The sequence below is a fragment of the Saccoglossus kowalevskii genome, chromosome 8 (assembly GCF_978046115.1).
Source record: "Saccoglossus kowalevskii chromosome 8, keSacKowa6.1, whole genome shotgun sequence".
Classification (NCBI taxonomy): Eukaryota; Metazoa; Hemichordata; class Enteropneusta; family Harrimaniidae; genus Saccoglossus; species Saccoglossus kowalevskii.
Window position 1 is genome coordinate 17,478,076 of NC_140648.1, and position 23,144 is coordinate 17,501,219.

The 23,144-nt window shown below is 37.2% G+C and overlaps 1 protein-coding gene across 1 annotated transcript in view; it reads right to left on the minus strand.

The window, feature by feature from the left end:
• Positions 1-8,762: 8,762 nt before the first annotated feature.
• Positions 8,763-23,144, minus strand: part of LOC102805965 (histamine N-methyltransferase-like) — a 36,088-nt gene continuing 21,706 nt past the window's right edge. The window contains exons 3-5 of the mRNA XM_085502284.1: positions 11,551-11,751; positions 11,106-11,447; positions 8,763-10,579 (exon numbers count right to left, since the gene is read on the minus strand). Coding sequence (XP_085358410.1) covers positions 10,236-10,579; positions 11,106-11,447; positions 11,551-11,751 — 887 coding nt within the window. The 3' untranslated portion in view covers positions 8,763-10,235. The remainder of the gene's footprint in view (positions 10,580-11,105; positions 11,448-11,550; positions 11,752-23,144) is intronic.

Below are 23,144 nucleotides of genomic sequence, written 5' to 3' on the forward strand. Positions count from 1 at the left end.
AGAACCTCCTTAGATGATTGCTTATCATTTACAATTTACTGGACGTCAAAATATTTATCATAGAAGATTTCATGACAATTGAAAAGAAATACCAAATCTCCATTATTCACCTATTGATATGCAAATTAGTGTATAATTCTGACATCAAAATCAACTGATCAATCAACTGAGTACTACAGGTTACTCAGCAGGGACTCATCAAATCTTTCAATTTTTTTCCAGACACTGCAGATCTTATATACAAGAACATATAAGTTATTATGACTACAATAGCGATTTTCTAAATGTGAAAACGAATACATTTCTTTTCCCGCAAAAATGCAAAAATATAAATTTAAAAGAAAACAAAATGATATTCAAAATTGCTGTGACTTTTATGTTTCTTATGTTTTATTCTACATTTTTTAATAAAAAATTGTGTAGCTCTTTTAATTTTTTTCACAGTACTCATTTGAATCCTCAAGAAATGATTAATTTACTTGGCAGACCACAGTCCCTCCACAAATCATCGTAGGATTTCCACATTACAGTAATATTTTAGAGCGATCACGGAAGTAAAGACTATGTTGACACGAATGAAAACATTGAAAGTACGCATGCGCACTAAAGAAACGCAATGCTTTGTGGGAGAAATTACATCATCGGATATGCTAATTTTATGTTAATGTGGGGGAAAGATGGCAGAACGTCCGTATTTTACCGCTAGCGAAATAAACAACGATTAAGCTGTTAAATAAACAACGGATTAAGGATTAACCGAAACACGCATTGTAACAAGAGATATCTGACCGTTTCATAACCGGTTGTGGAGGGACTGTGGGCAGACACATGAAGGTTACATCTAACATATCATATATTTATAATTAGTATGAGCTTGCATAATATAGATAGTTTGATATGGTTTAAAACAATTCTTCTATAAAAATATTTAGTGTGAATTTATTTCTGAACACCTCTACTACATCCTTAACGGCTTTGTATTTACAATTTATATATATACGTTTTTAACAAGCCGGTAAAAGTTTGATAATTTAATATACTTTTATTTTTGTTAAAACCAATTGCACCTCCTTTGTGTGCTTGGGCTCAAACTTCCTCAAGAATCGAGTTGATAAAATAAAACAATTAAATTAATTGATTTGATTGTGTCACGAAGTATGTGCAAACAGGTGACAACTCAGCTAATTTTGTTAACCAGAGGTTTTTTTATGAGCTGCTCAATTTGTAGTTGAATGGACCCTCGTGGTTATCCTATACTGACAAATAGTCCGTGTGTGTCCACCCGCTACGAAAGTCAGTTATCACAGCGGCAATTCCAATGTCGGTAAAAAAACAATATTATTTCAGACAAAAACGTTATACATCCCGCTGTTGAAACCCCCGAAAATGACCAGTTACTACCAATTGGCGGCTTAAGTAATCAGTTTACCCCTCGATTCTATTCGCCTTCCCGGAATATTTTTAACCGACGACAATAATACTGATTCTGACTCAATTTCGGACGATATTGGCGTGCATAACATTGTTGATATAAACAACTATAACAAATCGGGTAAATTATTCCGAATAAGTGTGTACGTACTTCGATTTGTAAACAAATTAAAGAGGTCATCAAGCTAAGAACTGGTTATGGCTAAGAATAAATGGGTCACTGACCTACAACGCTCTAATCATGGAGACGTCATACATTAACTTTGATTACGTGACTGTAAACACGCCATCATTGTTCAACAATTGAACTTTTTTTTCTGAATATCGAAGACATTCTACGTAGTCTTAGCCGTATACATTACGCACCACTAAACATGTGTCGATTTTATAACAATTGTCGATTTTACGGGACATTTATATAGAAAATTGGTAGAATGAATAGCAAAGTGAACGTACATAAGCCTGGCTAGTGCTTACATGCGCTGTCTCCGGGCAATTCGCCTCGTACCTGACATATCGTGATATTGACAATCCCGCGATTTAGTAAAGTATGAGGGGGGAATTCTTCTTCTCTGGGTTCTCCACACGTGTAAGGGAGGAATATCTTGTCTCATCTCTCTATCGCGTTCCCTTGAGGTACGGGATCGGGAAAGTCAAATAGACGCACACAACAAAATACGTTTCAACTCTCGTCTTTAGTCAGTCAGTCGAGTACTCTATAAGACACAGCGCCCAGGGGAAAAGACTACCTTAGACTGCGTCTGTCGTGGTGTTCTCGCCAAGACCAACTAAAACAACTTTATTCATTTTCAAAACCTTAACCAATTACAAAGCAGTTTAAAGACTCTAGGGCGTAACCTTCAATCATACAGCCAATCACACTAAGTACTGAACACGTCATATCTTTTGATTAATCGTTCACTACATTAATAACTACGAATACCAACTGTCAGAAATAGTAGTCCGAATAGCGACGGTTATATGAATTAAATAAAGTTGCTACCTGGTGTAAATCAAATAAATTAACTATAAACATTGTCAAAACAAATTTCATGATATTTCAGACAGCTCAAAGAAAAACAACTATTGAGGACGTATTGTCAATTGATGATTTGTCATTAAGAATGGTGTCGTCAGCTGTTTATTTAGGTGTCACGCTTGACTCAACACTTCGTTGGAGACCCCATATCGATAACATTGTTAACAAAATCAGTAAAACAATTGGGATAATCTCATACTTGAGGCATTATTTACCAAAATCCATTCTGATATTACTTTACAACTCGTTGATTCTCCCACACATTGCTTATTGTATAGAAATATGGATACACACTTTTAGCACTTATATTGATCCAATTTTTAAATTACAAAAAAAGTTTGTCAGATTAATTTCTTTCTCTCATTTCCGAGCAAGTACCACACCACTTTTCCTGCAACTTGGCATTCTTGATGTGTATAAATTATGTAAGTACAATACATGTTTATTTGCATACGATTTGAAAAATGGCCGCCATGCACACTCTCTGGATCATTACGCCTTATCAATATCACATCCATACCATACACGATCAGTAACCTCTGAGAAACTTGCCACACCACAAATTAATTTAAGTTCAACTAAGAAAAGTCAGACATTTTCTCTTGTAAAACATTGGAATGAGCTCCCAACTTCGTTAAAATCATTAACTTTACGAAAGTCGTTCAAAACGGCATTAAAAAAATATCTTTTAACTAATGTATAAATACTTGCATTATTGCAGTATATGTATTAGTATTGTCTATTCTTGTTTTCTTCATTATTATTATTTATGAGAGTGTGTAGTCTCTTTACTTACTTAATTATGTGTTTATTTATTTTTAACTTAACAATATAATTTGTTTTGTGTATCACTATTCACAACAACGTACATTTTAACAGTTGAGTATGGTTTTGGGGCCAGGGACTAGATTAGTTCTGCTAGAACTACCTCTCTGTTCCCCACCAGGAAAAATATATATATTTAATATTCATTCAGATAAAGTTCCCTGTACAACTGTCTCTTTTTTTCTGGTGAAATAAATCTATTCTATTCTATTCTATTCTATTCTATTCTATTCTATTCTATATCGTAATTAGTTCCAAATCACTGAGTCGAGTTCCATCCAGGACCTCGCATGAGCCTAAACGATGACAGACATAACACAGTCATTCGCTAGTAATCAGCTAAATAAGTCGATTAACAGATACGCGTAAACAAATTCATCACAAAAGAATGGACATTTGTTTAAGGTCGCGCTGAACCAAACCGTCATTGATGGAAAATGGCATAGTTACAATAAATACATCGTAGTAACTGATGAGGAACTTATGGACTCAAAGTATTCCGATCAACAAAATGTCAACAAAAGCTATCATGGTCAACACCTCTCTCGACTATATACGCAATTCTGAATAGGCTGCTCGACCGACATTCTCACCGCCCTTCGTGAACGTCATTCGGTCGACCATGGAAGGTACTACCTTGAATGGGTCGACGGATCGGAAACACAGCGGGACCATATTGATAACTCGTAGTGACTGGAGTTGTTACGAAATTAGTCTACGGAAACGATGGCCGTGTGTTTGGCCTAATTCGATACAGCCCAGGGTACTACAAACATACATTCGGACCGTTGGAAATTATTTTTTAAGGATAAATTTCAGACGTGAACTTGTGTGAAATGTGGATCATAGTAAGAATAGTGATGTAAACGCAACTTAACCCCCAGTGACGAGAAAACGCCCACTGAGAGACTCGGTCATTGATGGCACGATTTAATAAGAACTCTTGAATTTGTAACATTATTGTTTTTTTTTTAAGTTTCTGAATATAGAACATTGAGTGATATATTGCGATAATTTACTAAATGAATACACAAAGATCCTTTTAAATAAATTATTTTCAAAACATAATCGACCTTTATGTAATTGAACTTTCATGTTGTCAGTCGATAATAATCGCGTATGGTATATTTGTTCTTACCTGCTGATGGGAGTATTTTGCGTAGTCGAATTCATGATAAACAATTGTGGAACATTCTCATGTTTATACCGAAACATGTTTCTGGCGGTATAGTGGGCAGCCTATCACAATAGTTGGAAATAAATTTAAACAATCGTTTTTTAAAATAAAAACAGAACTCAGAAACGAAAATGGGTTTTAAAAATTGATTCCAGAACTGAAAATTTTTTTTTAAAAACGTAATGAATTGTAAAAATGGTTTTATAAAATGCCATGTTGTGAGTCACCTCGGTTGCCGTAATCTACAGTGGTGTACACTTTTCAGGCTCAGAAGAGGACAACTTTTTAGAACCTCAGAGTGCGCCCTCTACATTCGAAATTTGTTCGCATTGGTTTTCTGCATGCTACGCTACCAGTCTGGGAGCCTTGCCTAAACTGCGAACACTGACAGAAGTGAAATGATTTGAAATTCATAGCCAATATTTCAATAAACGAGGAAATAACAGGAAAACCCCAAAATACGCACATATACTGTAAAATGACTAATTTTCACTGGGTTTAAATCTCACTGATTTAGCATTTCAGGCATATTCAGTGAGTTTTTAATTCACGGTTTTATCATTCACATATTCACTGGGATTTAATTTAGCGCATTTTCCAGTCAGTGAAATAAGCAAAAATAAAACCCAGTGAATAATTAACTCTTTTAACAGCAGTATCACAATGAAGCTTCATTTAATTAATGCGCCTCAAAATGTACGACAGGTCTCCAACGTGAACATTTTACACGGACAACGCCCGGACATATGCGTACAGGTTAGGTGGTATGATGGATATTAAAATAGCTGATGATAACTGTATGACGACTCGACTTGCATGTAAACCCCAACTCAACTTCCGGTGGTAGAGGGCGTCGGCTGGGAATCGCTTTGCTGAAAATTTGCGGTATATCGTCTTTAAGGTAGAAGCCTACTCATAATTTTTGAGAAAATTGGTCATAAATCGCATGAAAATGCTCATTGTTTTATTGTGTAAAACCGTGAAGCAGTTGTCTCATGGCACCATGAAATAGCATGTATTTGTGTATTACAGAGACGCATTTTGAGGAACTAATAGTAATAGTTTTCAAAAATCGCTATGTTTAAAAATACATTTTTGCCACTTTTTTAACCCAGTTTTTTGAAATAATTAAGAACAACAGAAATTACCCCATCATTCACAATATATAATTTTCTCAGTCTATGTCACCGGGCTACAATTTAAGATATGACATATTATCTCTGCCATGGGAAGCTATGGTTAAAGCATTATAATACTGCCAAAATGGCCACTATCCATTATTTCCTCGAAAATTAAGTTGGTGACCCCAACATTTTTAAAGTCAATATCCTTATACTGCTTGAAAGAACAATTTAATTGAAAATGAGTAAGTTCTGGGTATTTGAAATCTTGAGTAAGGTTCTACCTTAATGGCGTCATTGCATTTTAGTTCTAGCATACTAGCGTTTTAGACTGATATGACCATTTCAGGGGGGGGGGGTGTTGTTAGCGGCAACGACGCGTAGTTATTTTCAGACATGGCACTATGGAATCTAATGGAATGAATACACTGTTTACGTCATTTCAGATGTTTACCATTGGACGCGCTCGTAATATTTTATTATTCTTGTCGTTACGTGTGCTTTGTTCTTAGACTATTGTTCTGTTTTTCTACGATCTCTCACACTATTCATATTATCTATGAGAAAGGATACTTTGTTCGAAACGTCTGGTTAGGTTAAATAATTATCAAGGACTACGCTTACCTACTTTTTTTCGTATTATATGTATCGCTCCTAGCAGCTTTTTCACCTATTCTGAACAGATCGATACGCGCTACTTATCTCCACTGTCACAGAGCATAGCGACCTATTTGCATATTAGAATATGTTCGAACTCCGTTACCACAGTTATGTTCATGTCATCTGGTTTCATCAATCAGTTTAATGAAACGTTCACGCCCTCAATTTCGAAGTTGTCAAGATATAAGAATATACAATAAATAACTGACCTAACGCTTTGTGTTCTGTGGCTGTTAACACGGAGAATCGAATCCGTTCAAAGCAGTATTGAAATATTCACCAGAAAACAAGATAAACGGAATCCCTTTGAGTAAAATCAGTGTTTAATATTTCCTTCTAAACTATTTAAGTATACAGGGAGTTATTTCTTTCCATGCCCGTTTTAGTGTACTAGTATCACGTGTGCCTTTTCACTACAATAACATTACCTTACACAACGTAGTCCGCGATAAAATTGTTGGTATTTACGTTTTTTTTAAAGAAGTCAGACATTTAAAAATAGTTCGGTCGTCATATAATTTTTTTCTTCACATTTTGTAGTACATTTTCAGGTGAAAGAACTAACCGTGCGTAGTAAGGCGATTGACCATAAAATTGGAGACCTGTGGCAGAGATATTATTGCGTAAAGTGCAAAGACACATGGGAAGGTAGCTGTGGGTCCATAGCTCTTCTGGTGTCGGTGTTTAGTCTTTGTGGTGGTATTTTAGTAATTTCCGATACATTTTATTTTCTTAAAGTTATTATTTGTCGGATATTGGGATTTTTTTTAACGACACAACATTTCTATTGTTCCTCCCATAGACTTGCGTAACACAAACCTGCGTCGCCAAATGGTATATGGTCACAAATAATACTATAACATGAGGTAAAATAATGACATTTTGCGAATTTCAGTTATTAATCTTACATATACCATTCACTCAAACAGTGTGGAATTATATTTCTGTTCTAAAATACTAATAAGTAGGTCGCTACTCAACGAGATGTAACAAATCAACAAAAACACTTCAAATCAACATTTATGCGGCATACTTATAAAGCGTGCCCTCTAGTGACTGGCGTATCTGTGACGTCCGAATGACGTATTGGATGCAGTCAGCTTTGTTCAAATTAACCATTGTGTTTTTGTCAGCATTCGCCATCTAGAATAGAGTAAAAATCCCTCAAAAATATAATTTACATTAGTGAAGGATTACAAAACAATACAATATCGACACTTTGAATTGTCCGGGTAACCCTTTACGCCACATAAGCGCTTTCTCATAGAGGGCGTGATTTAATTGGAAGGCGTATGAACTTAATCAATTGAATTTCTTCTTGCCCGTCACTAATGCACACTTCTCAATGGCTCATAATACAAAACTCAGAAATAACCGCAAAAATATAAGAAACAACACTGAAATGACTTGATTATCAAGGACGCGGGTCGTTTGGATCCGACGGTTTATTCTGTTCAGATATCGTCGTATGCATTAACATCTAACACATCAACCATCTAAGTTAGTCAATATTTTTATTATTATTATTTGAGTTTATTTATGGTTTTGTTGGTCTTACTTGCCGCTATTAACGGAAAGTAAAACAAATAATAGATGTAAATAACAAAAAATAATAATACAAAATATTGGCACAAACAAATTTCGAGTTATTTATTCCCGGAGATGTTTCAATTCTACGTTTAACTTTGTAGACTTGGGCTCTGAACCAGAAAGAGATGAAACTGCCAGGTTTTGGGTGGCTTCCAATCTCATCACCGCCAGTAATAAGAAGGGTTTTTTAAACCGAGGGGCGCAACTAAAACATATCACTGCACATACCATACAACGAGGTCTCGACAAGTTCCTCTAATTTTTACATAAACATTATTTCATCCAAAAAGTTTCCCACGTGATTGCGTCATATCCAATATGCAAATAAGCAGGGCAGACACAGAGCATTTTGTTTATGTTCCGTCCGTTCCCTACCTGTCTTTTCTGACTTATATGCAGCCAAGATAATCCCGGGTACACGTTCGAATCCGCGTATATCAATCTGGATCATAGATACTAAGTAATATATTGTTCCGGTGACCGACAAAGTTGTGTCTACATTGTGACATCGTGACAATTTATATTACGTAAATACGTTCTTCATCAACATTTTAAATGACAAAACAAGTTGCTCTCAAGAGAGGCAGGATAACTATTCAGTTAGGAAGAGAAAAGTCCGGATCGTTTTAGCAAGACATACCTCTAAGATGAAGCCCGTCTATGACACTTCTTCAAACGTAGCGATCGCTTTTAACAGTCATGCGGGTTCCCATCGTTATATAGCTATATTTCTAATCCTAAAATCGACAATCGAAGTCTTTGAAATTTCCCTTAGACTCTTCTTTAGAAAAGCAGAATGATCCGACTCCGAACGATCCGGCATGTTTTCGCATTCTTTTATCACGTGGACAATAGTTAACAACCTTATAACCTTGGCAAACAAATGTGTCATTAGCCGCCATTGTGCAAATACCATTCATTTATATCAAAGGTTTTTTTTTATTTCTACGCAAGTGAAAACACATGGGAGATGCTACTGTTATTCAAAGGTTACTGAACAATTTATTCGATGAAAGTATATTAGTTTTAAGATTCTGTTGTAATAGAAAAATACGCAGCAGGATGCGTACATGCTACAAACTTTAATTGCAACGCTTTATGTAATCGTTAAAAATGGGACCCACGGAGAGTTGAAACAGCGTGGGTGAATTTACAAGCGTATTCTATCAGTCTTCGTTCATTCTGACCAACCTCTTCCGTTCATTGAATAAATGGTTCTATTCACGCTTTATATAATGTTTTCAGTATATGGAAGGTTATGAAATCAAGATATATAGTATATATAGTTTTTTTTTTCTGCGGTGACCTTATTCTCTATTGATTGAAACTCGGTTATTTGTGAATGGCCACCCACATTTCGTCCAAGTTGTCCAATACAGTTTCACGCACGTTTTTTTAAATATTATTTCTGTACTTATTTATTTCTGTACAAGGTTATATGTGACCGGTATTTTAAACTCAACGTAAAAGAACAATTTGTCTGAAACTTCATTTTTAAAGAAAATTAAAAAATAAAACATGGCAGTTTCATTGATTCGCGTTATGCTAATATACGAGCGATAGAACGTGTTCTCACCCGAACACGCCTGCGAACCAATTACAAATACAACCAAGTTTGGAAAACTGCATTGAGCAACCTTAACAAGCGAGCCAAAACCCAAAATTCTTTTTAGTTTCTCAAATAGTGTCCGCCCCCGTCATCATGTTCACAGTTCCAATTACCATGGTTACATAGATCAGGATAACAAAACATACAAAAGTACGGATACAGAGTTTGTAAGAAAGAAGATACATTTCTAAAACCGTATTACGTCATAATTTCGCCTTTAGATTGTTACCGCAACTTATTGATAACAATTATACTTAACCTGTGCCAACCAATTATATAAACTATGGTACAACTATTGACAAACCTAGATATCTCTAATTTGTTTTGAGTACTGTAAAACATGTCTTTTTAGCTAGCATGTTATTTTAGCTAATTTAGCTAATCTGTAATTTCGCTAATTCAAGATGTCACTAATTTAAAATAAAGTATATTCTCACAATGAGATCGTTGGCACTTTAGCTAAATTTAGATTCAGTTAATTCATGCATGGAGTCAAATTCGCTAAAATGTTGTGCAGCTATTCAAATATGTTTTACAGTATTTGCATGAATTTAAATTAATAAGTTGAATCCGAATAATTAAATATAGTTTAAGGACTAGTTATTAATGCATTAATATTAATTAATGGCTTGATTTACTGCTGCATTTTCGATATATGCAACTTATGTGAACCAGATGGACACTGATGATAAAATTAAAAACAGATGGACATGCTTACATATTATTACCAGCAGTCATATTATTAGAGATACATTTTTTGACGATTCGATTTTTTAGAACACATCATTTCATTGCCACCACGTCTTCTTCATCACAACGAAACCAGTATTTCCCATTTTCAAACACGGAATTGTCTTTCAAAAACGTTAACACTTTTTCTTGATCATCCGACGGAGCACATTTTCTAAATCCACTTCTTTGGACCAAGAAATCAAGTAACAGATTCCCTTCATTTGAAGATTCGTCGAATACGTCTGATATGTCATAGGGATCTTCGCGATACACGACCTGGTCGAACACTACATTAGAACACCTATTAAGATGACTTTTGAGGTCATCGGATGTCAAGAGACTTTGACTGCAACCTTCAAGCTTTCGATACATCTTCATCAATTTACCGAACGAACCTAGGTGGTTGAAAGGAAATAACATTAATTTAACGTACTTATCATATAGTACGATTTTAATACTGGCCATGTAGTTTGGCAGTTTGTAGTTTACCCCCCTGTTGATCATCAAGGACTCCTGGTAAAAATCAAGAACTACATAGAAGAGACAGAGGTGTAATTCCCCCTACAGAGTGGATAACACAAGTATGCCTTAATGACAGCTGGGAACATTGCCCGAAATCTTTTGTTTATACCGAAGACTTAAATTTGTTACATGTTAGATTAGAGCAAATTCCTGTTTTTTGGTGAGTAGACTTATAACCAAATACAGACTGTACGTAGAAAGAACCTCTCCATATTTACTGCATTTGTAATTTAGGAAGAGCATGCAAGCGTTGTCAGATGTTTGAGTTTTAGCTGACAACATCACACCCATGAATACATTTTGATTATATATATATAATTACTTCAGTGTGACCTCTTGGCATACGGTATAGATATTTAGTTATATTATATATCTATTGCATTACATCGTGATAGATACCTTGTCCCCTGACTATTGTAGCCACCAGCATCCCTCCTGATTGAACGTGACTGTACATCCCATCTAATGCATATTTCCAGTCGTCCATGTAATACAAGCTATGTCCAGCGAACACAAGATGAAATGACCCATTGCGTTCATCGTCTGATACTCTGTGGGCCTTTTGGTAGTTTTCAAACGTTTGAATGTGCCACTCAAAACTCACACCGGGGAATTCCTTTGTGATCTTTGCCGCTTTTACCTTAAACTCATCAATCGGTTTCTGTGCAGGTTCGACCACGGTGATGTGTATACTACTATGTCTCTTTAACAGATGCTGGATTATCAGACACTCTCTGTAACCTAAGTACAAACAAATGATCATTGCAAAAAAAAAAAAAAAAAAACGTTTTGTTTTTTAAATATATGAATGAAAGCACAAGTAAGTATTTCTAAACGAAGTTACCTGCACCAGCCCCAACAGTCAACATTCGTATGTCTTTATCAGCCTCGAAGGGGAATTGTGCTGTAAGTTTTGACCACTGTTCGTTCCATATGTCAGCTCCATCGATCTTGGCCTTAGATAAGAATTTGCTAAAGCTTTCAAAATAGTAGGTAACATCGTCATAAATGTTTTTTGTAGCTGAAGACATATTGATGTATATATCTATAACACAGAGAGAAAGAAAACTACTAAAAATATACAATGAATTGTTAGACCAGTGTCCATTTCCAAAAAGGGGCCTAAAATGGGAGCAACCCCCACATGTGATATAACAAGTCACCTCCCGTGTTTTTTAGTTCAGACATATGTCTTCTGAAAGAAAAACATAGATGTGGTGAAGAATGTTGGCCTGGTATACGTTTACAGTGCCTGTTTCCATGGTTACTAGTATTAAATTGAAATAAAACACAAGGAATTTTGATTTTGCAATAACTTCTTTAATTCTTAAGATAGAAATATCAAACTGGTATCAAACTGAAGAATTTTAATTTCTTTTGAACTGTATTGAAATTCATGCTAATTATCTCATTTGGATAAAATTATACTTATTTTAATGATTTTTACAAGTTGCGTATTGGTATTTTCAGTTTAAACATACTAATTACAGGAATTGACCCAATATATTGTAAAACACATTTGTTTAGAATGTATTCATCGAAATTATCAGTTTCAGCCATTTAAGATAGTACAATGCAACACATTTGTTGATTTTTAAACATGCTCATGTTTCATACGCAACAAACGTAATTAAATGTTGATTATTTTTCATTCACAAGCATCATTTAGTGAAAGAAAGACTTACACAGATGCACAACATTGCATCAGAGCACATTATTTCATGAAGCAAATACTTTTTGTTCATACGAAAAAACACTTTAAGTTCATGATATACCATAATCTAATGCATATAGGCATGATGGCTATGTGTATATATTTATCAAGTTGCACAGTCTAGCTGGCATGAATATATGCTTTAAACAGAGTTGAAGTGGGCGATCACATATAACATTACAATATTAACAAACTGAATCACTAATCATCAGTGTCACTGCCAGACTCAATATTATAATCAGCATTGTTGCAAAAATGTTCATGGCACGCACAAAATTCTGAACACTTTATTCCTGTCTGTAGGCACTGACATTTCCTGTTCACATTACAGTTATGGTCAGTACAGTAGAGATGTGTCAGGTCTCGCACTTGAACTGGTGCGACATCTTTAGTATACATGACTGGCTCAAGCTGTTCATCTTCTGTTAGTCTCCATCCATTTGCAATTGGTTTCCAAAGTTCTTGATTTGCAACGTGACTCTGACACCATATTGCTGTCTGATACCTGGCTCTCATCACATGCTGCATGAATGAATCTTCCGTCGGTGGAAGCTGACCAGCTGACTTATCAATTGTTGAGGATAAAACATATCTCAGCTGATCCAGATTTGAGCATGGCACTTTTTTTCTTCCATATACTGTAAGAATTTATGCCCTTGCGACAGTGACATCATCATTCAGACTATTTTATAGCCCAAATGTCTTCAATGATAACGGGTTTCCTTTTATATGATCCACCAGTTTTGTGTAAGCTGTGCGTTTTCCCACCTTGAAAAAACTACTTGTACTATCACATCCAGTCAGGGCGTGTGATGCAGGTAGACTATGACATAGATCCTGTCCTATTTTTTCCACAATAGTGTTGATTGGTATGTACCTCTGACGATTCACATGACCTGCATGCATATATACTGAAAAACCCAACAGTAGTATAAAAGAAGTACTAAAACATCAGTGTCATCACTACGAACTATAATCCGCTCAAAGTTAGAAGACATGTCAATTGCATGCAGTACCATTCTTGTATTGGCCTCCTCTTGTGAACTAAAAAGGTGTGGCAGGTCAGATATGCCAGTTCTTGTTACACACTTAACTAAACAACCATCAGCAAAGGCACCAGCAATAATTATTTGTTGACCACATAGTCAGATACAAAAGCTGCTAGAGCTGTTTTGTTTGTAGAGATCTTCACGAATTTTCGGTAGCTGGGTACAGCACGATTGCCTTTGATTATTGTCGCATACAACTTATTTACCACTTCCGCGTCACTGAGAATGTTCTAGAACCGTACTGTGTCTGGGTGGAATATTCTATATTTTTTTAGAAACTGGTTGAATAGGTAATAGAACACTGTAGGAAGCAATGGAAGGTAATGGAACATTCGAGAAAATTTGTAGTAAGTTCAAGACTCATTATGTATACTGATGTAATGGTCTATTTATAGACAGTGCGGGTATATATAGGGGAGCTGTTCAGCACTGAGATCAGATCGGATATCTCGTTGAATTGTATTGGAGTTTAAGTATCTAGTTATTGGAGTAGTGGAGTTTTACCGCATTATTGTACCTGATTTTTGCAGAGTATAATAATACCAGTACCAGTTGAAACCTCATCTGTTGGTTCCGTATTCGTACTTTATCATTGCCGCCAGGGAAGTCTTTCTGTTACTGTTGCTATTTTGGTATTTGAACCATCACACCTGTACTATACCAATTACGGTAATATTACATTGCGTGTGACATCTGGGGGCTCGTCCGGGAGCAGTGAAGATATAGAAGACAACATGGCCAGCAAGATGAAAGATATGTCGAAACAAGAGTTGATGGAATGGGCGGATGAACTCGAAATGACTGGAGAAGACAAAAGGAAATTTATTTTGGAGCAATTGAGTTCTCAGGGGGCTGACAGACAAGCGGCGAGGGAAGAGAGAAAGGCAAAAATGAAAATAAAAGTAGAGGTGAGGAAAATGGAGATTGAAGAAAGAAAGGAAATGTTACGACTGGAAGCGGAAGCAGAACAGCGAGAAAAGGAACTGAAGCAGAGGTAAGGAAAATGGAGATTGAGGAAAGAAAGGAAAAGTTACAGCTGGAAGCGGAAGCAGGCGAAAGAGAGAAATTGCGAATGGAAGCAGAACAGTGAGAAAAGAAAACAGAATTTGAGTTGAGGGAATTAGAGCTTCAAGCAGCAATGCCGGGGCTCCAACAGGCTGATGTTGGCGGTCAACGAAATGTGGTCAGTGATGCACAGTCACCAAAGTTGCCTGCATTTGTTGATGGTAAGGACGAACATGATAGTTATTTATTACAGTTTGAGAGGTTTGCAACGAATGCGAGTTGGCATAGAGATGGATGGGCCACAAAATTGAGTGCGCTGTTGACTGGTAGAGCACTGGAAGTATATTCCAGGATGTCCGACACTGATGCAGTTGACTATGATCGTGTGAAGGTGGCGCTGTTGACAAGATACGATTTCACAGAGGATGGGTACAGGAAGCGATTCCGTGAAATTAAACCTGAAAGTTCCGAGAGTCCTGACCAGTTAATTGTGCGGCTTAGGAATTATTTTGCTAAATGGGTTGAGTTGTCAGACACTGCAGCAACATATGATGGTGTTACCGACTTGATGGTCAAGGAGCAGTTTATTGGTGCCTGTACAAAAGTAATAGCAAAGCAGTACCTAGTGGAACATGGTCGACAGTTATCCACAAAGGACCAGGTGAGGCGTAACTATAATAAGACTGCCATTAGAAATACTGATGTGGGACAGGGTAGTAGTATCCGGTGTTATGTATGTCAGGGTGTTGGTCATCGAGCAGCACAATGTCCATCCCGCATTACTGATGTCAACCATGACAAAGGTGAACAGTGCCTTCAGTGTGGTGCCATAGGACATGTGGCTAAGTTCTGCCGTAGTGGACAACACAGGGGTCAAGAAAGAAAGAGTGTCAAACCCAGCACTACTACTGGTGCAGCTGCAGTGGTTAAAGAGGAGTCTAATATCAGTGCTAGCTGTGCTGTTCAAATTAGCAGTGATGTGCCTAAAATGATTGAGAAGGACCATTTGTTGTTAGCAACGGGGGAGCAGTTAAAGGTTGTGAATGGTGCATGTATGGAACGGAGTGGCGTTGTGGAGGACAGGACTTTGCCTGTGGGTCAAGGGAAGGTTGGTGACACAGTTGTGACCATGTTGAGAGACACTGGGTGTAATGGCATTATAGTCAAGAAGAGCTTGGTACCAGATGACCAGTACACAAAAAAGATGGGTCATATATTGATGGTTGATCGTACTGTAAGAAGGGTTCCAGTCGCCATGGTGGAAATTGATACGCCATATTTGAAAGGCACGGTTGAAGCATTATGTGTGCAGGACCCAATCTATGAGTTAATTGTTGGGAATGTGCCCGGAGCAAGACCACCAGATGACCCGGATCCAGTGTGGAATGTGAGTGGAGCAGTAACAACCAGAGCGCAAGCGAAGAAATCTGGTAAGCTGAAGCCGCTCAAAGTGTGTGATGTAAAGACTGGAGCACATGTAACAAAAAACAAATTAATCGAGATGCAGCAAGCAGACACAGCGTTGAAGAAGTATTATAATAAGAGAGAACCAGAAGTGAGAGGGCACCATACAACCGAGTTCCAGGTATATGGAGGCTTGCTATATCGTGTGTATCAGGATCGTTCAGTTCCAGGAGGCAAGACGGTACGTCAAGTGGTTGTGCTGAAACTGTTGAGGACTCGTGTTATGGAGATTGCCCATGATTCAATATTTGGTGGACACATGGGGATAAAGTAGACAGAAGACCGGATTGTGACTAGCTTTTATTGGCCTGGGCTACATCAAGATGTTACCAGTTTTTGTAGGTCGTGTGATGTGTGTCAGAAGACTGTTTCAAAGGGATCAGTTGTGAAGATAAGATGCCTTTAATTGATATGCCATTCAAGCGTGTGGCTATAGATTTGGTTGTACCAATTACGCCAGCCAGTGATGGGGGTCATTGATACATCTTAACTATGGTGGACTATGCTACACGGTATCCAGAGGCGGTTCCACTTAAAAATATAGATACAGGGACTGTAGCCGAGGCATTGATTGACTTTTATAGCCGATTGGGGGTTCCAGAAAAAGTACTAAGTGACATGGGGACTCAGTTTGTGTCAGAATGCATGCAAGAAGTATCAAGATTGCTCAGCATTAAGAGACTGACATCTACGCCCTATCACCCCATTTGTAATGGTCTGGTGGAAAAGTTTAATGGTACTTTGAAGAAGATGTTAAAGCGGTTGTGCCATGAACAACCAAGGCAATGGCATCGGTATATTATTCTTCGCATATAGAGAGGTACCACAGGAGTCAACTGGTTTTTCCCCATTTGAGCTGTTATATGGTCGAACGGTTAGAGGCCCAATGAAGATCCTTAAAGAGTTATGGACCAAAGAGAGCCATACTCCTGAGATAGTTAATAGTTACCAGTATGTGTTTGAGTTGAGAGATCGGTTAGAACAGACTTTAGAGATTGCTCGAGAGGAATTCTAAAAGGCACAGAACCGATACAAGTGTTACTATGATCGTAAAACGAAGAAGCGAGTGCTTAAGGAAGGGGATAAGGTGTTAATTTTGCTGCCAACTGACAACAACAAGCTATTGATGCAGTGGAAGGGTCCTTATGTGGTGGAGCAGGTAATAGGCGAAAACGACTATCGAGTGAGGGTAGGTGACAAAGTGAAGACGTATCATGTAAATATGTTAAAGTTGTATGTTGAGCGGGAGACGTCACCTCAACCAGATGGAAGTGAGACAAGTTACTCACCAAATACGGCCATAGACTTGATGAATGCTGTGCGTGCAGCTACAGCGAGGTGCAACGAAGCAGATGAAGAGAATGCTGTAGACGAAGATGATCTTCTAGAGTTAGGAACTTGTAAATCCAAGGAGTCAGGTAAAGATGTTCAAATTGGTACAGACCTGACAGAACACCAGAGAAAAGAACTGGTGGGTTTAGTCAATACTTATGATAAGGTGTTTACTGACTTGCCAGGAAAGACCAAGATAATCAGTTATAGGATTGACCTGACAAATGATACACCAATACCATCTAAGCCATACTCACTACCGTATGCAATAAGGGAGAACCTTAGGCAAGATATTGAAGATATGTTAAGAATGGGAGTAACCAGGAAGTCCACATCACCCTATGCGTCACCGGTGGTGATTGTAAAGAAGAAGGATGGATCGAATCGCATATATATAGACTATAGAAAATTAAATAAGGTCACTGTAACCGACCCTGAGCCAATGGTAACAACAAGGGATATATTTCAGAGGCTACATAATAGTAAGTTCCTGTCAAAAATTGATTTAAGTAAGGGTTATTGGCAGATAACAGTAGCTGAAGAAGATATACCAAAGACAGCATTTGTTACTCCCGATGGAACTTATGAATTTTTAAGGATGCCATTTGGAATGAAGAATTCGGGAGCTACTCTGGTGCGGGGAATCAGGAAATTATTGTCAAGTATGGAGGGGGTTGGAAGCTATATAGATGACCTGATAGTTTATTCAAGCTGCTGGGATGAGCATGTACAAGTATTATCTGAGTTGTTATGAAGACTGAGGACAGCGGACATAACAGCTAGACCATCCAAGTGTGTTCTGGGTGCAACATCAGTAGAATTCCTGGGTCATGAAATTGGACACAATTGGGTGAATCTGAGTCACGACAACATGGAAAAAATTCGAGAAGCGCAAAGACCAGCGACCAAGAAAGGTGTCCGATCATTCTTTGGGCTGGTCAATTACTACAGAGACCACATCCCCTTATTCGCAACTATTGCAACACCCCTGAGTGATCTACTAAGGAAAGGACAACCCAACAAAGTTGTATGGGGAGAGGCCCAGGAGAAAGCATATTACACTTTGCGGGAATACTTATTGGGAAAACCAATTTTGAAGTTGCCAGACCCACAGAAACCATTTGTGTTGCGGACGGACGCGTCTCAGGTAGGAATTGGAGCAGTACTTATGCAGAATCATGGTGAGAAGCTTCATCCAGTTGCGTATGCAAGTAAGAAGTTATCCCATGCAGAAAAGAAATATTCAACTGTAGAAAGGGAATGTTTAGCCATTGTATGGGGCGTGAATAAATTTCGCCTATATTTAGCCGGTGTGGAGTTCATTTTGCAGATGGATCATAAACCATTGTCTTACCTGAATAAAGCCAAGTTTGCAAATGACCGAGTGATGAGATGGGCGATGACTCTGCAAGGATATAATTATCGTGTTGAGGATATTCCTGGATGGGACAATGTGGTAGCGGACTACCTGAGTAGATTGATGGACTGAGGAACTTTTGAACAGTATAGTAGAATGTTATTCGTTTATGATTATACTTCATATTTTATTATATTTTACTGTATGTGATTTTCGAATTTATGTACTCAGAGCTTTATTCAGTTCGATTGGATATATTGTATTGTTGTTTTATTTGAAATTGTTATCATATTCGTATTATTGACGTCGTTGCTAGTCATGTAATATTATATGTTATAATATTCTTGAGAGAGGAGGCATGTCGCATACGACTTATTTACCACTTCCGTGTCACTGAGAATGTTCTAGAACCATACTGTGTCTGGGTAAAATATTCTATATTTTTTTAGAAACTGGTTGAATAGGTAATAGAACACTGTAGGAGGCAATGGAAGGTAATGAAACATTCTAGAAATTTGTAGTAAGTTCAAGACTCATTATGTATGCTGATGTAATGGTCTATTTATAGACAGTGCGGGTATATATAGGGGAGCTGTTCAGCACTGAGATCAGATCGGAGATCTCGTTGAATTGTATTTGAGTTTAAGTATCTAGTTATTGGAGTAGTGGAGTTTTACGGTGTTATTGTACTTGATGTTTGCAGAGTATAATAATACCAGTATCAGTTGAAACCTCATCTGTTGGCTCCGTATTCGTATTTTATCATCGCCGCCAGGGAAGTCTTTCTGTTACTGTTGCCATTTTGGTATTTGAACCATCACACCTGTACTATACCAATTACGGTAATATTACGTTGCGTGTGACTCCCGTTTCTTCACCACGTCTTTGTTTCTCAGATTGCTTGATGGAGTGGGGAATGTCATACCTGTCAAAAACCATTGCAATAGCCATAACACCAAGATTACCACTAATTAATCTTTCTAAGTACTGCAGCACTTGGTTCCCTATGTCATCAAACGTGTTAAAATGTGTTTCCTGGAGGCTTTGTAAAAGAGCCATACCATCAATAACATAACCTGTTGTTGGACCTGTAATCAGGCTGTGTAATTCTTCACAAGTGGCTTCAAGTTTCTTAGCAAGGTCCAATTTATTACATTTTCTCATGGTGCCATCATCATGAAAGAGAGAAGGAGGCACAGCAGCCAGTTCATGCTCTAGTACAGTTTTCAGGTTGACATCTCTCTACTTAAAGACTACTAAAAGTCGACGGAAGAGAACCTCTGAATCAACCATAAACTTATCTTACTTTCTAGTCATCACAGATTCCCGCATGTCTGCAAAAGTTAGGGTTTTCATGCGAGGTTCAGGATCCCGAAAGCTCTTTGATTGTGTACTTTCTACAAGCCGTGTTGGAAGAAAGCTTTTGTGCTTCTTTTTACCATTATCAAGAAATGTAGTTAGGCTCTTGCTTACCTCTGTTGAGGCCACTTGACCCGTAGCAATGTTGATTAGATGTGGGGGAACAGTATCCAGATCGAATGGATTCTGGTATTGTGTAATAGTTTCCACAATCATGCATACATCTTGTTCATCCCTTGAAATCCTGGAGTTTCTTAATTCTTCATGAGATGTTTCAGCATTGGTATTGGTATTGCAGAGTGACTTAAATGCTTCTAGAAACTCAGCAGTCACATGTCTTGTCTCAACCAACGTGAAAGGGCACCTTTGCGCAGTGTTAATCCAATCACACCTCCTTTACTTTTACCATCTCTATTCACAGTTTGTTCTAAGGCTTGGCCTGTTGCAACACCGTTAAATTGTCGATAAGCTGACCTTCGGACAACAAATCCACCTTCACACAGGTGTTTGTAGCTTTCAGGGTGTTCTTACTCCAATGCTTTCATATCTGCTACATACGTTGGTAGATATTTGGCATGTGTATGTCTGCCAGCTGCACAAAGCCAGGGTAGAGTATCACATACTGCATTGAGATGTAGGTTAAAATCACCTTCACGTTCAGCTCTCAACATGTGTAGTAGTATATCACCACCATCTAAGAAGGTGTTCCAGTAACTGTATGTTTTGGACTGTTCTCGACCGATTCTTCTGAATTCCTTGATTGTTTCTACTATAAAATCAAGATGATTATCAAGTTCATTTGCAAGTCTGGTTACTGATGCAACATCTTTCATGACAAATGCGTATATAGTTCTTGTAGCCTCTGGTCACTATCATGGGAATCAAGACGTTTTCCCTGTTTACTGCTCCAGGACTCCATTGATGCAAAGAATATACGAAATAGCGCTTCCAGTGCGAGCTTCAAGCCTCGAACACCCCTTGCTTATTGCTGTCCTTGCATCATTCTTCGAGCTGTGTCAATTGCATATACATCAGAATCAACATACATTGAATGCAATGCAGAATGCGGTTTCAACCGTTTTACTGGTGGTTCCAGATTCATGTGAAATGCACACCCTTGTTGCAAATCTTCAAAAATTATTGCAAAACTAAGTGAAAAAAACGAAGTAAAAATACATGTTGTTTTCACAGTTACTATAAATTTACATTCCCCAAATAATGAATAGACAATGAATATATATGATTTAACATGCACTCTACAACGTATCAGAAAACATTTTTATCATTGATCAATATAAAGATTACATTTAAGTTAATAGAAAAGCGTTTATTTGCATAATATGTTTTATAAGTTGATATGGACCAGCGTGTAACCTACCTAAGTAGTTAAATAAAGGAATTCTCTAAGTGGGATAAACTGTGAATATTATAAACAGAATAAGTAAGAAAGATAAGTCAAAAGAATTGTATAGATAACAGCCGAACAAACGCAATTACAAGAAAAAAAATGTCTAAAGTTGCAGTTCATGTGACTTTGATGTAGGTTTTTCACATTATTAACTAGTTTAAATAGTTGGAATGTATTACTGTCATATTCTACTGGCATCTGGAACAGTAATTCTTTCAATATTACTGTAAGTGTTAGTTTGAAGAGGCTCAAATATCAAAAAATATCAATACAATTAATAAAAACGAATATGCAAATTATCTGATTTGCATATTTACATTTATTTGGACAATATATTCAAAACACCTTCAAATGACACCAATCTGGGATCTCTAGCTCAAAAGACAACGAAGATATTGAAACATCAATGGTGGTAACCATTATGCCTATATATTATTATGTTGCCATAGCAACATCCCATTTATCATTAGTTAAATCATAAATTTTTTTCCACATCCATATTTTCCATGAAGAAGATATATATCTGAACAAAAAAAAGTTGGATGTGGTTTGTTATACCTCCTGTGGGGGCTCACCTCTGGATTCCAGCCCAAACCACTGGTCTATGTATGATTAACGTATTTTCTGGTATATTTAGTATTAACTTAAGGGTGCTTGAATTATTTGAATTATGCCCTTATCACATCAGTTCAAACCTTGAGCAATATATAACTTACAGCTTATGCGGTACAAACTATGTAATCAATTGTTTTTTAATAATAGTTATTAACCCAATGTTTTTATGTGATTGAATAATTTAACCATTAACATTTCTAGACTGTACAGTCGAATTTTTGGTGGTGTAGCTTTACAATGTAGCTGGTTTTTTTTATATAGTATCTAAAATGTAGCCAATTTAAATCCTGAAAAAATGAATACCTGTGGGCATTACCTGAATGAATTAAACTAAAATTCGTCAATACTCTACTAACCTATCGTACACTACAACATTTTGTCAATCGAAATTCCACAGAAAATTCACATCTATCTGTGTTCCGTCATTTTCTCACACTATTCCCGAACAACCGCACCTCTCATGAAAATATATTGAACACATGAATAATTAATAATCGTTAATATATCGTAGTCAAGTTTGGATTTTTTCGCTGCCAAGGTAAATGTCACAGTCACGCGAACATGGTGACAAATAACTAACGCTATATTATTTGATTCCATTGCAGTTTTCAGTGTCTTGTCAGTGTGTTACTGTCGTGATGTTCTGACATATGTCATTAATGTAATTCGTCGAAAAAACAATACATTATCCACGTAAAGATACATACCTTTAACAGCCCAGTCTGCACAAATGAATGGTTGCTTACGAAAGTGGGGCACACGTGATTGACATAGGACTCGGTATTACGAAGAGGGACACTATTATCTACGGACTATTCCCTACGTCACTAGTCACGGCTGGGCAACCCGTGTAATTTAGACGAATAGAACTCGAATCACAATAACAATAGATCAAAATAAACCACTATGGGGCCAGTGAACTCGCTTTGATATTCCCCCAAAGGACGTAAAACGGTCCATGTATTTAGAACATCTTCCGTTCCTTTCATAGGTAAGCACAATAACGATAATACATTGGGATCACAATCTCACGTCAATTCACAATGGCAGTTTATTATTATACAAATGCCATTCAGTTTACATAATAGAGGTTCTACGCAGTAAAGGAATTAAAGTACGAGATAATTGAGTCATT